Source organism: Myxocyprinus asiaticus, chromosome 1 (assembly GCF_019703515.2).
Source record: "Myxocyprinus asiaticus isolate MX2 ecotype Aquarium Trade chromosome 1, UBuf_Myxa_2, whole genome shotgun sequence".
Lineage (NCBI taxonomy): Eukaryota > Metazoa > Chordata > Actinopteri > Cypriniformes > Catostomidae > Myxocyprinus > Myxocyprinus asiaticus.
In genome coordinates this window covers 20,598,829-20,613,734 of record NC_059344.1, presented here as the reverse complement: position 1 = coordinate 20,613,734, position 14,906 = coordinate 20,598,829, and the positions used below count along the sequence as shown (strand labels likewise).

Here is a 14,906-nt window from a genome sequence, read left to right as displayed (position 1 = left end):
CAACTTCACTATACATTCATCTTTTAACAAAATACAAATGTTCAGATAATAAAGCTACAATATAATCATTAAACAGTCACTAGATGACCAAATATAAAATACGACTCGGCCCACAATCCTGTGGTGTTTTAAGAGACCCTCAGCAATTTCCTTTAAATACCACATTTAACACGAAGCAGCGTGGGCCTGCTTCTACAGCCACCAAAGCAATTTGCAATTTAGGGGAATAAAATGGGATTAATCATATTTCTGGCATTTAAATTCAGGTTACAGCTGATTCTTTACATACTTGAAATTGAAGCATAGACACATATTGTCTAAAAAAAATTTTTGGAATGCAATATTCTGATTTATTCAAACGAACAAAGGTGTGTTAAAGTTCATTTGACATTATGACATATTACAATCATGTACAATTACTGCAATGTAATACATTCTTTGGGAAAAATAAATATATTAAGTTCTCTCTTTTTCTACTCATAAAAAACGTACAAATTCTTCATTTCTGAGGAGTGCTTTGGAAAACCAATTTCGTAATAACAATATTGCCTTTTTGGTCAAAACAATTATGCTTTCTCAGTTGTATATCGTAAACGCACTCAGTGACGCCTGTAAAAGCAGTTCACTTAAGTTTAGCATTTGTCCTTGAAAAGGCAGGCACATTCTCAAGCAGATGACACCGAAGCAACTGTTTACTTGCTTCTGGTTTGCTTGTTTGCTTTACCGAGTTTGAACAGCATGTGAAACTTTGAACTAGTTTCAACACGTCAAGTTTTAACAGAAGAAAAAGGTATTAAAACAGAAATCCACACAGAAGGTGGAAGCCCATGTTCTGTCGATAAGAGCATAGGAGGTCTGTGGCATATCCTGTTTTACATTACAACATTTCATTTGGTCCTGGCTCGGGTCCTTCTACACCAGTTGTTGGGTTACAGTGCCGAGAGTGGCTCAGCACCCACCCGGACTGCAGGAATGAGTGGAAGTCCTTCATGCCAAGTTTCTCCAATAACCCTCCGTGTGACACAGAAGGGACCTTTGTGAAACGATCCTTCCACTGACCAGTAACACTGTTTAATTAACCTTTTCTCCTCTCCCTCATTCCCATGTTTTCCTAGGAGGGTATAAAAAAAAAAAGTCATAATCCCTCCTTCTGACACCTGCACAGTCCCCTCACACACAAACACCTTTACTTTTAGTAATCAGAGTGCAAGAATGTATTTTTTCCCTGCTGTATTATAGCAGTGTACAATTGCCCGTTGTTTAAAGGCCGAACCGGAAATTGTCTTTCTAAGAGTGGAAGGCGGTCGGGCTGCGTGACGGTGCTTGAGGGAAGCAGTCAGGGGACATCCTGGCGACTGAGAGCCCAGACGAACAGAAGCGAGCGGGAACAATAGCCCTCTCCGACCTCCCTACCCCGAATCTAACTCCCGGGAATTACAATGAGCAGGGAAAGACAAAGCATGAAAATAAGTAGAATGTCTTTAAGAGGCCATAAACTCAAACTGCCAAAGGGGGTAAAACATGCATTGAACTGACAGGGGGTGGGAGGGAAGAGGTTTCAAAACATAAAGTCGAACAAAGAGACTACAGTACATAACTATCAAACATTTCGCCCCTTTCATTACAGGGAGGATCTTGTTAATTCATGATCAAATCCTCATGGTCAAAAAAGGGAGGTGTCGGATGATGCTTCACTGAGGTTGTCTGAGGACAAGTGCATGGTTACGTGGGAAGGACTAGTGGGTGGTAGATTAAGAATGAGAATTTATGTCTGAACAGGTGCGGAATATAAAATCACCTACACATCACCAAAGATGTGTAGTATGTAAGGGTTCAGGCGCTCAGACATGAGGATAAAGAAACCAAGGGATTGCAAAAAGAGTCCCTGAGGTAATGACATGTAAACTTGCTGTAACCCACCCAGTGAGTGAACCCGGCCAAGAGTCAATCAGACGGCACACACAGTTCAGACTGGCGATCTGTGAAATAGTGCCTCCTTGTGGCTACATTGGAGATCTGTACAAAGTTTGTTTCATTTTGGAAGCAGAGAGGACATTGGTCATTTTGTAACCACTACAGATTTACATTTTGGAGAACATAAGACACTGCAAAACTCAATATGCTCACAACATTTGTGAGAGAGAAAAAGACAAAGATAAGGCCTCTTCAACATAAAGCATAACTAAGAACTATTGAGGCACATAAAATGAACACTGGCTGCTGTCCAACTTGAAGTCAAGCGTACACATAAACACTTAGACAGTATGGCACACTAAGTCTTCAGAGTGAGGAATGAAGAAAAATAACTACTGAGGTTAGTTAGTTAGTGAGTATTAGTGAAACACAGGAAGAGCATTTGTGACTTAACATGATGCACCAAATCTCTTTTCCACTAAATCAAATGCATATGTACAAAAGACCGGTACATCTTCCCACGGGGATTGCTCGACACACACAGGTTCTGACATGACACCATCAGCACATGTTCCCAGATCCTCTAAGGAATGTTCTCACCCTTCTGAGTTTCCTTTTGAGGTCAGACATCACTGCAGGATGACAAATGCACCATAAATAATTAAACAGCTCAAAAAAGTCCTTCAATTTGAGTGTATGCGTGAGTGAGAAAAGCATAGTCCACATAGGAAGTTGTCAAGTACTGCAGTCTTGATGGCAAAAGTATGTATCGGGGCTGATATGAGGTTTCCATGGGTGAGAGGACAACAGTTTCACATTAATGTCTTTTTAGCCTCAGGATAGGCTAATCAGCCACAGAAGTTTCAGGAGTCGGGACTGCTGCTCCTGTCAAAACATGTCCAGTTCTAGTGCCGTAGGAACCTCTCACACAGCTCTAAAATAGCAACAGTGACATACACACACATACTCCTACCACCATCATCACAGGATAGTTCAGCCATCAGTTTGTGCAGAAGAGTGGGTTTGCCCTTTATATTGAGTCTTGAGAGCCTTCAGTTAAAGAGGATTGAATCTGGATCTCTGTTGGCCAGCTGCGCCATGTGTTTCAGAATGTCCTTTTTAGTAATGATTCCCAGCAAACGCCTGAAACATAGAGAGAGAGAGCAGAGGTAAGGAGAAAAGGATTATTTTTACGGATCTCTCTGACAACTAATTGAAAACTAGATTTACATTTCTGGCAAGAAAATACCAGTGATTGCAAGACAGCAAAACTATAGTGTTCAGTTTTATGTAAGCTTAGGTTCAAGACTTTGGCTCTGTGTTAATGAAATGCTGCAACAGAGCTGCTTTGATGTTGTCTTGGCACTTCTTGTTTTCTGTCGGCTGTGGAGTGTGCCTTTGTGGCATAATGCTGACAACCACAAAAAATTATTGACTTTTCTTAAAAAAAAAAAAAGAAAAAAAAAAGCAAAGATTTGGCCTACAGTGAGGCATTTAGAGTGGAAGTGAATGAGGCCAATCTGTAAATGTTAAAATACTCACTTTTTTAAAAGTATAGCCACAAGACGTGAACAGTACGTTTTAACATTATTTTATTGTGAAAAAAATTGCTTACTAACCTTTTCTTTGTAAAGTTTTATACAAATTTTACAACTTTGTTGCCATGACATCATAACGTTGTAACTATAAATCCCTAAAATTACTGTAAAAATTACTATTCAAAAAGCTTTACAGCCCAATTAACATACCAGTTTTAACAGAAAAATTAATATAAGTGCTTTTATAAAATTGTAATTTTAACTTTAAACACTGGTCGTATAAACTTCCATTGTCAGTGCCTCACTGTAACCTTGATTTATTTCTTGTGGTAATTAACATTATGCAACAAATGCTATTGATTGAGCTTAACTTGTATTGAACCCAGAATATTCCTTTAAGTATAAAATGTATAGTATCTAAAAAAGATAACACAGCTAAAGCTGAAATCATGTAGAAAACAACGTTTCAAAGAAGTCTGTATGTCAAGCAGTTAGGACTGAATAAACGGCGAAGAAAAAGAATTATAAGATAGAACAGATGGTCCTAGTTAGTATATGCATGAGAGAGACCAGTGCAAATGGCTTCAAATAAATATGCTAGGCCACGTGTACAGCTTTTATTGTATTGAGTTTTTATTTTCCCATAATTATTTTTCTCCCTTTCTCTTCTATGTCATTTCCTTTTATGGTCTAGATAGAATAAGGGTGGATCACAGGGACAGAGAAAGACAAACAGCAAGTTTCATCCACTCAACATCAGGAGCTGATTAACACAAACACTTTAAAGGCAAAACAACCACATCAAGAATTAGCTTCAGCCGTTTTGAGAAAATATGGCAGAGAGGGCTCTATCAGGCCAGAACCTTTATGAAAACAGAAGAACAGAAAACAAATATGGACTTTTACAGGATAGAAACATGCTGAGGAAAATGTCCTTATCTCAGAGGTGCTGAGACGATTTTATTCAATCAATGCTACAATGGACATAGGTTTATTTTTTTTATTTTTTTCAATTTGGAAAAGCTCTAAGTCCTCATGGTGGCGTAGTGACTCACTTCAATCCAGGTGGCGGAGGATGAATCTCAGTTGCCTCCGCGTATGAGACCATCAATTCGCGCATCTTATCACGTGGCTTGTTGAGCACGTTACCGCGGAGACATAGCGTGTGTGGAGGCTTCACGCTATTCTCTGCAGCATCCACACAACTCACCACATACCCAACCGAGAGTGAGAATCACATTATATCGACCACGAGGAGGCTACCCCATGTGACTGTACACTCCCTAGCAACCGGGCCAACTTGGTTGCTTAGGACCTGGCTGGAGTCACTCAGCACGCCCTGGATTCAAACTTGCGACTCCAGGGGTGGTAGTCAGCGTCTTTACTCGCTGAGCTACCCAGGCCCCCTCAACCGCAGTGCTGAGACATACTGTATAGCTGCCTTGCTGTTTCTGCCTTCTAAGACAGCATCCTAACTGAAATAGGACCTCAGAAGTGACTGATTTGGAATGCTCTACACAGCAACTCAGTGCTCCACACAAATAGTGCCCCTCACATGACACACATGAGAGATGCAACATAAATTGATTACAAAAGTTTGATGTTAGCATGTTGCTAAGCTAACAATGTGACGGAAATGAAGCAACAATTCTGCCATGCATGCATCTTGTATACTCCTAAAAACAGATCACACTGCTGTACACTACATCCACACCTACATAGACCTTATTCATGCTAGCGCCATCGTTGATTATTAATGGGAATGACAACGAAGCTGTGAGGGATAGACTTACCATCTCTTCAATGGACTGTACTGCAGTTTAAAGTGTTTTTGGATCGTTCCATGGACAAAACATTGATAAAATATCTGTCCAAGAAGATTCAGTATACAAAGAACTCCGTATAACATGAGTTGTGGAAAATCAGATGTGATCTAGGAGCTTTATCCAGCTTTATACCATTCGTACCATTGAAGAGATGGTAAGTCTATCCCTCACAGCCTCGTTGTCATTCCCATTAAAAATCAAAGATGGCGCTAGCGTGAATAAGGTCTATCCTCACCCATTCTGAGTGACGAGGCACTGGCGCAGGCCAAGCTTGCGGAAGATGTCCACCACGATCTCCATGGGTGTGTGAACAGTGATGGTTGAGGGGCTGAGATCTAAGATGCTGCGCAGATTTACTGCAGGAGGAGCGTTGGGCGTCGAGGGCGGAGTACTCTCTGTGAACAGGATGGTAGACACGCTAACCACACCCTCCTGATGTCTGCATGCATTTTCTGAAATTAATAAGAGAGAGCGTAATGAAGGAGTACAAGAAGACAGACAGAGGTTACAGACAGACAAAAATCTTTTAATTACCAAATGTTTTGACTCAGAGCCAACAGACCATCCCTTTTTTTTTTATCCCCCTTTCTCTCAATTTGGAATGCCCAATTCCCACTACTTAGTAGGTCCTCATGGTGGTGCGGTTGCTCACATCAATCCGGTTGGCGGAGGACCAGTTGCCTCTGCTTCTGAGACAGTCAATCCACGCATCTTATCACGTGGCTCGTTGTGCATGACACCGTGGAGACTCACAGCAGGGGGAAAGCTCATGCTGCTCTCCGCGATCCACACACAATTTACCACGTGCCCCACTGAGAGCGAGAACCCCTAATGGCAATCACGAGGAGGTTACCCCATGTGACTCTACCCTCCCTAGCAACCGGGCCAATTTGGTTGCTTAGGAGACCTGACTGGAGTCACTCAGCACACCCTGGATTCAAACTCGCGACTCCAGGGGTTGTAGTCAGCGTTAATACTCGCTGAGCTACCCAGCATCCCCAACAGACCATTCCTAAACAAGCTGATGCATATTGCACACAAAAATGGCAATAACTGGCTGAAATTGCTGGCTCCAATCTGTTTGGCTGGCTGCTTTAAAATGTCCTGGAGTCAGGGTACAAAGGTTTTTATCAGTCAACCATGAAACAAAGTTGCATTTACAAGGCATCAGGCTGTCAAAGTTTCCAAGGTTTGTGGTATCAGATCTTTGTGTTCTGGTTTGAAACATTTAGTAGCAAGAAAACTAAATATCCTCAAGCACAACTTGAGCTTTACACACTCCCTAAATATATCACCAAAAAAAGGAACTATTCTAGATAATTTTACTTTTTGGTCAGACCGCCAGTTCCCAGGGTTCTTAGCCAGAATAAACTGTAATGTGGACCAGATTTATGCTAACGCTAAATATTTGGAGTAGCCAATATAAAAATAAAAAAAACATACACAAACCTAAAGATATGACTAGATCCCTTCTCAACACAAAGCCCACCAGTCTCTGAGACTGATGTGAGATGGTGACAGGAAAGCCGCTGTATGTGGTGTCTGCGATGACCCTCTCCACCTCCTCTACCGTCATTCCACTCTGGGTCAGCACAGATAGTGGTGGGTCACTCCGCCGCGGGCGCATCACGTCCATGGCTAGAGTCTTGTGGCGGAATTCCTCTTTGGGCTCCAGGAAGGGGTAACCATTAAGACGGATGTGGGCCTCGTAGATGCTCTCACGACCCAGAGCGTCCGAGACCCATTTACTGGTCATAGCGGCTGCCATGAGGGGCACAATGTACTCTAAACCACCCGTCAGCTCAAACATGATGACCACCAGAGAAACTGTCATACGGGTCACACCACCTGGAGTGGGAAGTGATAACTCAGTTTTATTAAGCTGGGTGATACATTGTGTTCTCAATAAATATTTACAATGACTGATGATAATGAAAGAATGACAACCTAAAATTGAGCAACCTCGTGAATATGCAAAATTAGAAATAGTTTTGTGACCCTTCCATGTCTTGCGATTTGCAAGTATGAAAGCACTAAAAGCCCTAGCACACTTTCTACAAAATCAAAGAATGAATGGGTGTGACGTAATTTAGAACAAAATCTGGCCAAAAAGAAGGCGTTAATTTCGGTGGTTCGTAACAGCTCGCCATGGCGAACTTTCAGGTAAATTTCTTACTGGCCATTAAAACACCTTACTGCTATTGGTCCACATCATCAGTAGGTGTGACCAGGATTTTGAGGCAGACAACTAATCTCTTTCAGTCAGTTAAGATCAGATGAACCAACATGAACACACCGGCGAGTTATTAGTGAGCTGGTGCCAACTTACCTACATACAGTGCTGGGGAGTAATGGAATACATGTAACAGGATTATGTATTTAAAATACAAAATATAAGTAACTGTATTCCACTACAGTTACAATTTAAAACATTGGTAATTAGAATACAGTTACATTCAAAAAGTATTTTGATTACTGAAGAGATTACTTTGCATTTTATTGTCATTTGCTTCATTTAATATTTAGTCCTTTCAGATGGAAAACATTTATCCATATAAATGATGCGATCCAAAGTGCATTTGAACAGCGGTGAAACACTTTCTTATGATGTGTTACATTCATACAAGCAGACAGAGAAGTAAGTTTGAAGTAAGTTTGGAGCAGAAGAAATAGAAATAAACCTTGTGTAAATTGTCAGATTTACACTAAGCTATAATGCTATTTCTAGCCATTTTACATGCAGATGTTAACAGGCACGATAAAACATTTTTATCAAGAAAATTCACGTTCATAATTTCTTTTTTTCTAGTAAGATCTTTGATATTAGGGCAAAAATCGTATTCTTGATAATAATTTTTTATTGTTTTCCTGTAAAAATATCTAAAAATCCTTAAAACAAGATCAATTTGATTTAGAAACAACACTGCATAAGATATTTAGGTTTTTCAGAGAATGTATTTTTAACATGTGTATTTTGTCTTACTGTACTGGCAGAGTTTTTATAGTAAAAACAAGTGAAAAAATCTACCAGTGCTGAAGAAGTAATCCAAAGTATTTAGAATACGTTACTGACCTTGAGTAATCTAACGGAATACGTTACAAATTACATTTTACAGCATGTATTCTGTAATCTGTAGTGGAATACATTTCAGAAGTAACCCTCCCAACCCTGCCTACATATATACAATCGTTTGTGTAGAGACATTTTCCAAGAACATGTCATGCAATTTTTTTTTTTATTAATCTACAAAAGGGATCAAATATACTCAAATATTCTTAAGTACCCATTCACTCTATTGTTTGATATGCTGCTTCACTCATTTGCCATCTGCAGCCGAAAGCCATTCACACATCTGCCCAAACTAAGATATGCCTATCATCATTCTTTTGTCTATATTCTACCCATTAACACTCTTTTATATAGCTGAAGTCAAAAGTTTACATACACCTTTACCAAATACATTTAAACTCAGGGGCCGTTTACACGACAACGTTTTCAACTAAAAACGGAAAACTTTTTATGGATTTTGGCTGTTTGTTTAGACGACAACGGCGTTTTGGGGCCTGAAAACACAGACTTTTGAAAACGAGTTTCAAAGTGCACGTTTTTGAAAACGATGCCGTTATCGTCTCTGTTTAACATACAAAAACGTGAATTTGTGAAAACGATGACGTCATGCGCACGCGTATTACGTGTTCAGTCTATAGGCATGCGCGCGAGTGCTTCAAAACAACGCGCGAGACATTCAAAACTGCAATGACGGACTACAGGACTGTGTTTGTGCTGCTCAAGATTTTGTCCAGACAAATTGCTCGATGCTTTCGCCATCTTCATTGTTTGTATTCACCGCTCTGTGGAAGAATGCTTATGTGCGCAAGTGCATAGTGTTTCTTTACAAAGTGACATCGCCAACTACTGGCCTGGCATGCATAATACAGCGTTTTTAGTCGTTTTCACGGATCCGTGTGAAGGGGGATCGTTTTGACAATGTTGTCGTCTGTACGTGAAACTTTAAAAAAATGCAAAGGAAAAACTTTTAATTTTTAGTACATCGTTGTCGTGTAAACGTACCATCAGTCTTTCACAATTCCTGACATACTCATAGAAAACATTCCATGTCTTAGGTCAGTTAAGATCACTGCATTATTTTAAAAATGTGAAATGTTAGAATAATTGTAGAGAGAATGATTTAGTTCAGCTTTTATTTCTTTCATCACATTATCAGTGGGTCAGAAGTTTACATACACTTTGTTAGAATTTGGTAGCATTGCCTTTAAATTGTTTAACTTGGGTCAAACGTTGTGGGTAGCCTTCCACAAGCTTCTCACAATAAGTTGCTGGAGTTTTGGCCCATTCCTCCAGACAGAACTGATGTAACTGAGTCAGGTTTGTAGATCTCCTTGCTCGCACATGCTTTTTCAGTTCTGCCCACATATTTTCTATCAGATTGAGGTCAGGGCTTTGTGATGGCCACTCCAATACCTTGACTTTGTTGTCCTTAAGCCATTTTGCCACAACTTTGGAGGTATGCCTGCGGTCATTGTCCATTTGTGATGAGCTTTAACTTCCTGGCTGATGTCTTGAGATATTGCTTCAATATGTCCACATAATTTTCCTTCCTCATGATGCCATCTATTTTGTGAAGTGCACCAGTTCCTCCTGCAGCAAAGCTCCCCCACAACATGATGCTACCACCCCCATTTCTTTTGATTTTCCCATGATGTCAAGCAAAGGGCACTGAGTTTAAAGGTAGGCCTTAAAATATATCCACAGGTACATCTCCAATTGACTCCAATTAGCCTAACAGTAGCTAATTGGCTAATTAGCTAAAGGCTTGACATAATTTTCTGGAATTTCCCAAGCTGCTTAAAGGCTTAGTGTATGTAAACTTCTGACCCACTGGATTCAATTAAAATTGAAACACCTGTCTGTAAACAATTGTTGGAAAAATTACTCATGTCATGCACACAGTAGATAGTAGTCTTAAATGACATGCCAAATCTATAGTTTGCTAATTGAAATCTGTGGAGTGGTTAAAAAATTAGTTTTAATGACTTCAACCTAAGTGTATGTAAACTTCTGACTTCACCAAACTTTGCAATAGTTTCAGTGTCATTATAAATTACAATAACAAGAGCCTAACTGACACATATTATGTCTGTGTTAGCGTTTTGGCATATTAGCGCCATGACTGTAAAACATGCCAAATTACACATTATTTAGTGCATCTATACTACTTGAATTCTACTCATAGATTGAGGCATGAAGTGATTGATAACACATTTTAAGAAGTTACATTAGTTAAGGTTTTACATGTAGTCTTGAGGGACCTCATATTCAAATGTAATTCTATACGCGTCCCACAGCGTTGTGGCTGGTGTCTGAATGTTCGCAAACAGTGTGTCTTTGCTCAGTTGTTTCAAATTTCTTTTTGGCTCTGAGCACTGAATGAAGAAGCACTTTGCCGTGAGTGTTCTGGGGCCTTTAAGACAGACTTATCTATGATTTAAACTTAAGTAGCAACAATGCGTTGGCAAGTTCACTTAATTTCCATGAATCATTCAAATTGTCAGTTTCAAAAAATTATTTGAAAACTCTAATTCAAATCTTTGCTTGTGTTTTCGTTCAAAAATATTCACAAAAGTCGAGTGGCATTTTTCATATTTTACCATTTTCATATTTAAAATTTTTACTGTGTTTTAGTTCTTACGTGAAACATTTTTAATATTTAATAGTTTGACAAAGCTGCAGAATTGTAGCTGGATATGGTGACACAAGAGTTTGAGTTTGTAGAAAATAAACAGAAGGGACAACAAAAGTGAGTGTAATCTAGGACAATTAGGATGTATTAAGGAAATAATTAATTAGAGTACAAAGGAGTCAATGATTAAGCAAGGTCAAGCTCCATTCCTCTAAAAGGCTTCTCCATGGAAGACTGCACGAGGAAATTTTGTTATAATTGACAACTGTAAAATTAAATAATCTGGCAAATTAATCTTCAGTATATTTCATATGAATGCAGCTGAATCACTCCTCACCCAGACAGGCTGCCGCGCCCACCATGGCATACAGGCCTGGTGTGATGCAGTCCGTCCCAGGAGAGCACCAGCCTCTGAAAACAGGCCAATCATGGTGATAGATGGCCAGCTGTTCCATGCCAACACCAAGCAGTCGGCCAGCTATGGCACCCACAGCCATACTGGGGATGAACAGTCCAGATGGCACCTGAAGAGAGAACAAGGGACAAAAGACAAGTCGTTGATAAATATGGAGCTTACCTGATATGCAAGCAGTGATTTGATCAGAATCTGTTTTGTGGACAACTACCTATCAAAAAAGTCCATTACCTTCATGCCAAATGTAACCACAGTGATGAATGCCTTAAAGACCAGTGCCAGTGATAGCTGCCAGATTGCCGTATAGAGGCCTGGTCCAGCCGGGCGATCCGCCAGACCGTTAGCAGCCTCACTAGCATTAACGCTTCCTGGTCTGTTTCCGATAAAGCCGGTGTAGTCACAGAGCTTCGATGAGTCCAGCAGACCACAGTCGTTGAACAGCTCAGAGATCAGCTCGCTACTGCTCATCCGGGTGTACTCGTTTGGGAATGCCAGTAATGCTGTAACCAGGGTCACCACCAGAACCTCCACAACAGGGTAGTGCCCAAGGCAGGTGGTCTTCCGCCGACGGCACCAAGCAATGTTAGCACGAATGAAGAAAGCCCCCCAAAGGCCCCCAAAGATGCCCAGTAGTAAGAAAGGTAAGAGTTCTAGAAGGTGCCAGGGAGTGTGAAACTCCACATAAAAAAGAACCAAACGGCTGTTGCCAAAGGGATTTATGGAGCGAAGGGTGAAGGCAGCAACCAGAGCAGCAAAGAACGAACGCCACAAAGTCTTCAGAGGGAAGTAGTAACTGACCTGAAAAACAGAAAAAAAAACGTGAGAGAGACTGTACCGATTAACCTGAGATATCTATTCGATGTGAGTTTTCATCTGGAAGATGTATTTTTGAGAGCATTTGCTCCTTTGCAACACGTCAACAAAACGTTTCCTGTCGCAGATTAGAACAGCATTCGGCGGATGTTTTCGTAACGTATGATTTAAATGCATCTGAATCAGCTATTTTTAAAGAGCACCTATTATGGTTTTTCAAATATTACCTTTCATGTAGTGTGTTATATAGCTGTTTGTGAATGTAAAAAAGTCTGCAAAGTTTCAAAAATCAAAGTGCACGAAATATGGAGTTATTGACACCCAAAAGAAAGAACCGATTTTGAACATCTGAAACAAGTCGTTAGTAATTCCAGATTTACTTCCTGTACTAACCTACGAAATTTGGTAACAAAAAACCCGCCTCTGGTCTGTTTACATGTACAGCCAGTGCAGGCTGTTAGGCTGTTAGCCTCTGCTAACCGGCTAACTCACGTTATTGTCAAACTACATATAAACTTACCAATGAGAAATGTCCTGTTCTCGTCGTGCTTGCGATGGTGGTTCGGGTTGATCTTCCGATGTATCACTATCAGACTTGGGCTCAAATTGGTAAGGTAAAACAGACATTTTTTTAGACGGAGCTGAAACTCGGATATGGTAGTGGGCATTTCCTTTCCGACACACGCTGTAAGCGGTAGACCAATCACAACAGACTGGGACATCTGACCAATCAGAGCAGAGTAGGCTCTCTGAAAGGAGGAGTTTAGAATGAATCCTTTAGAACGGATCATTGAAGGAGTCATTTTTGACACTGGGGAAAAAAAGGTAATGCTTTTGAGCAATTAAAGTGTTTTTTTGACCTTGGATGCATGTAAATCTATTGTATGAGACCTTTAAAACAAAATTAGGCATGTTTATAAATCATAATACGTGCACTTCAAGATGTTTATAAGACGTTTGTATGCTAATATGATGTTTACAATAGAATGCAACCCAGACAGCACACGTTCTGTATGTCACTCGATTTGATGTGCAATTTCCTCTATAAGATTAAATTTTTGCCGTGTTTGATAATCTGTAATATGTCAATAAAACGTTCCCTTTTGGATGTTGGAAGGACATTCAGCAGATGTTTTCACAATGTTCCGAATGTATTCAGAATGGATGTTAAATCACTCTTTTTAACCCTCTTATTCTGTTCAAGAAGAGCCACTTTACTGTTCACGGCCATTTTTGACTGGAAGCACTAAGGGGAGAATTTTTTTTCCATTATAATCTTTCTTCTTCCCTGAAGTAAAAACAATAAAATTATGCATTTCTTTTGGGATTTTATGTTTTTTAGATCTTATTTACATATGTACAGTATTTATCAATTCACTATTTATTTGTATTTGCAAATAAGCATATTTCTTTAACTTCACTACAGTAAACACTTAATTGAAACATGAAGAAAACATGAGAATATCTCATTTATTGGGGGCAGATTGCTGCCATCTGGTGAAAAAAATAAAAAAATAAAAATCATGTTATAACAATAATAATCAGTAGATGGCTGCTGTATGGGTGTTCTATGCAGCCATCTACAGAGTAAGTTATGCATTTGGATATATATATACACATATATAGACATTACCAAACTATTATATGTCAAAGTGTAGAATTGTTTTTATTTTATTTTTAAAGTTTCAGTTTTTGTGTGTGTGTGTGTGTGTGCGCACGTTTGTGTGCATGTGATGTGTTCTGTAAAAAAAAATGCTCTTTTTTTTTTAGTCTTTCCCATTCATTTCCTATGGCCGGTCAATTTTGACCGTGAACAGAAAAGGTGTCCCATTTTGTTTTACAATCACATAGACGTATCGAATCAAGTCGATTTTTTTTGTGTGTGTTCAGTTGGCAAGTGGAGGAAAAGTCACAAAGTCACAAAATTCATCCAAAAAATTTAATTATGTCATGATTTACTCACACTCATTTAGTTCCAAACCCGTTTGAGTTTCTTTCTTCCGTGGAACACAAAAAGGAGATATTTAGCAGAATGTCCAACCTGCTCTTTTTCTTTCAAATGAAAGTGTATGGTGATCAGGGACAACTGTGGTCACCTTTCACTTTCACTGTATAGAAAATAGCAGCTTGAAACTTCTGCAAGATAACTTCTCTTTCATGATGGAGTAAACTCTCCCTTTAAATCTATGTAACAGAATACAGTGCTTACAGGATGCACTTTTTCTAGGTAGTAAAACAGTCCATATTAAATCATTTAAAAAAAAACTCTAGTAAAATATAACATTTTCTTTTGATGTGGAAGGACAGCAGAAATAAAAAGTGTTGCTCACCTCCTCCAAACTGAAAAGCACCCCTCCGATAGGAGCACCAAACGCAACAGAAACCCCCACTGCGGATGCTGCAGACAAAACCTGACACACACATACATTTATCTTATTTACAATCCATTCCAATCCCATTTCAAGTAAAATGCCTAATAAAGAGCATATTAACCCTCCTGAATTGATTAAAACAATGAATTATACAATCCTGATAAACTAGAAAAAGCTTTGACTGTTCAAAATGTCTCCTGCCTGTCCAGATTGGCCCTGGCAACTTCCAGCACATCAGCTAACAGAGACCAAGCCAAGAGGCTTATTTCAATGTATTACATTACGTTTTTTGATCCAAGACATAAAACACACTCTCCCACCTTCTT

At 39.5% G+C, this 14,906-nt stretch overlaps 1 protein-coding gene across 2 annotated transcripts in view; it reads right to left on the bottom strand.

Moving 5' to 3' along the window:
* Positions 1 to 329: 329 nt before the first annotated feature.
* LOC127440790 (H(+)/Cl(-) exchange transporter 5-like) overlaps positions 330 to 14,906 on the bottom strand; it is a 31,832-nt gene continuing 17,255 nt past the window's right edge. Inside the window, exons 8-14 of one of the 2 annotated variants that reach the window (XR_007897195.1) lie at positions 14,539 to 14,619; positions 11,627 to 12,193; positions 11,318 to 11,504; positions 6,728 to 7,126; positions 5,514 to 5,730; positions 1,921 to 3,057; positions 330 to 1,111 (exon numbers count right to left, since the gene is read on the bottom strand). Coding sequence is in view for 1 of the 2 variants with exons in the window: in XM_051697701.1 (XP_051553661.1) it covers positions 2,967 to 3,057; positions 5,514 to 5,730; positions 6,728 to 7,126; positions 11,318 to 11,504; positions 11,627 to 12,193; positions 14,539 to 14,619 (1,542 nt within the window). In the remaining variant the exon portion in view is untranslated. Of the gene's footprint in view, positions 3,058 to 5,513; positions 5,731 to 6,727; positions 7,127 to 11,317; positions 11,505 to 11,626; positions 12,194 to 14,538; positions 14,620 to 14,906 lie in introns of both variants that reach the window. The other variant, XM_051697701.1, reaches the window with a different exon arrangement.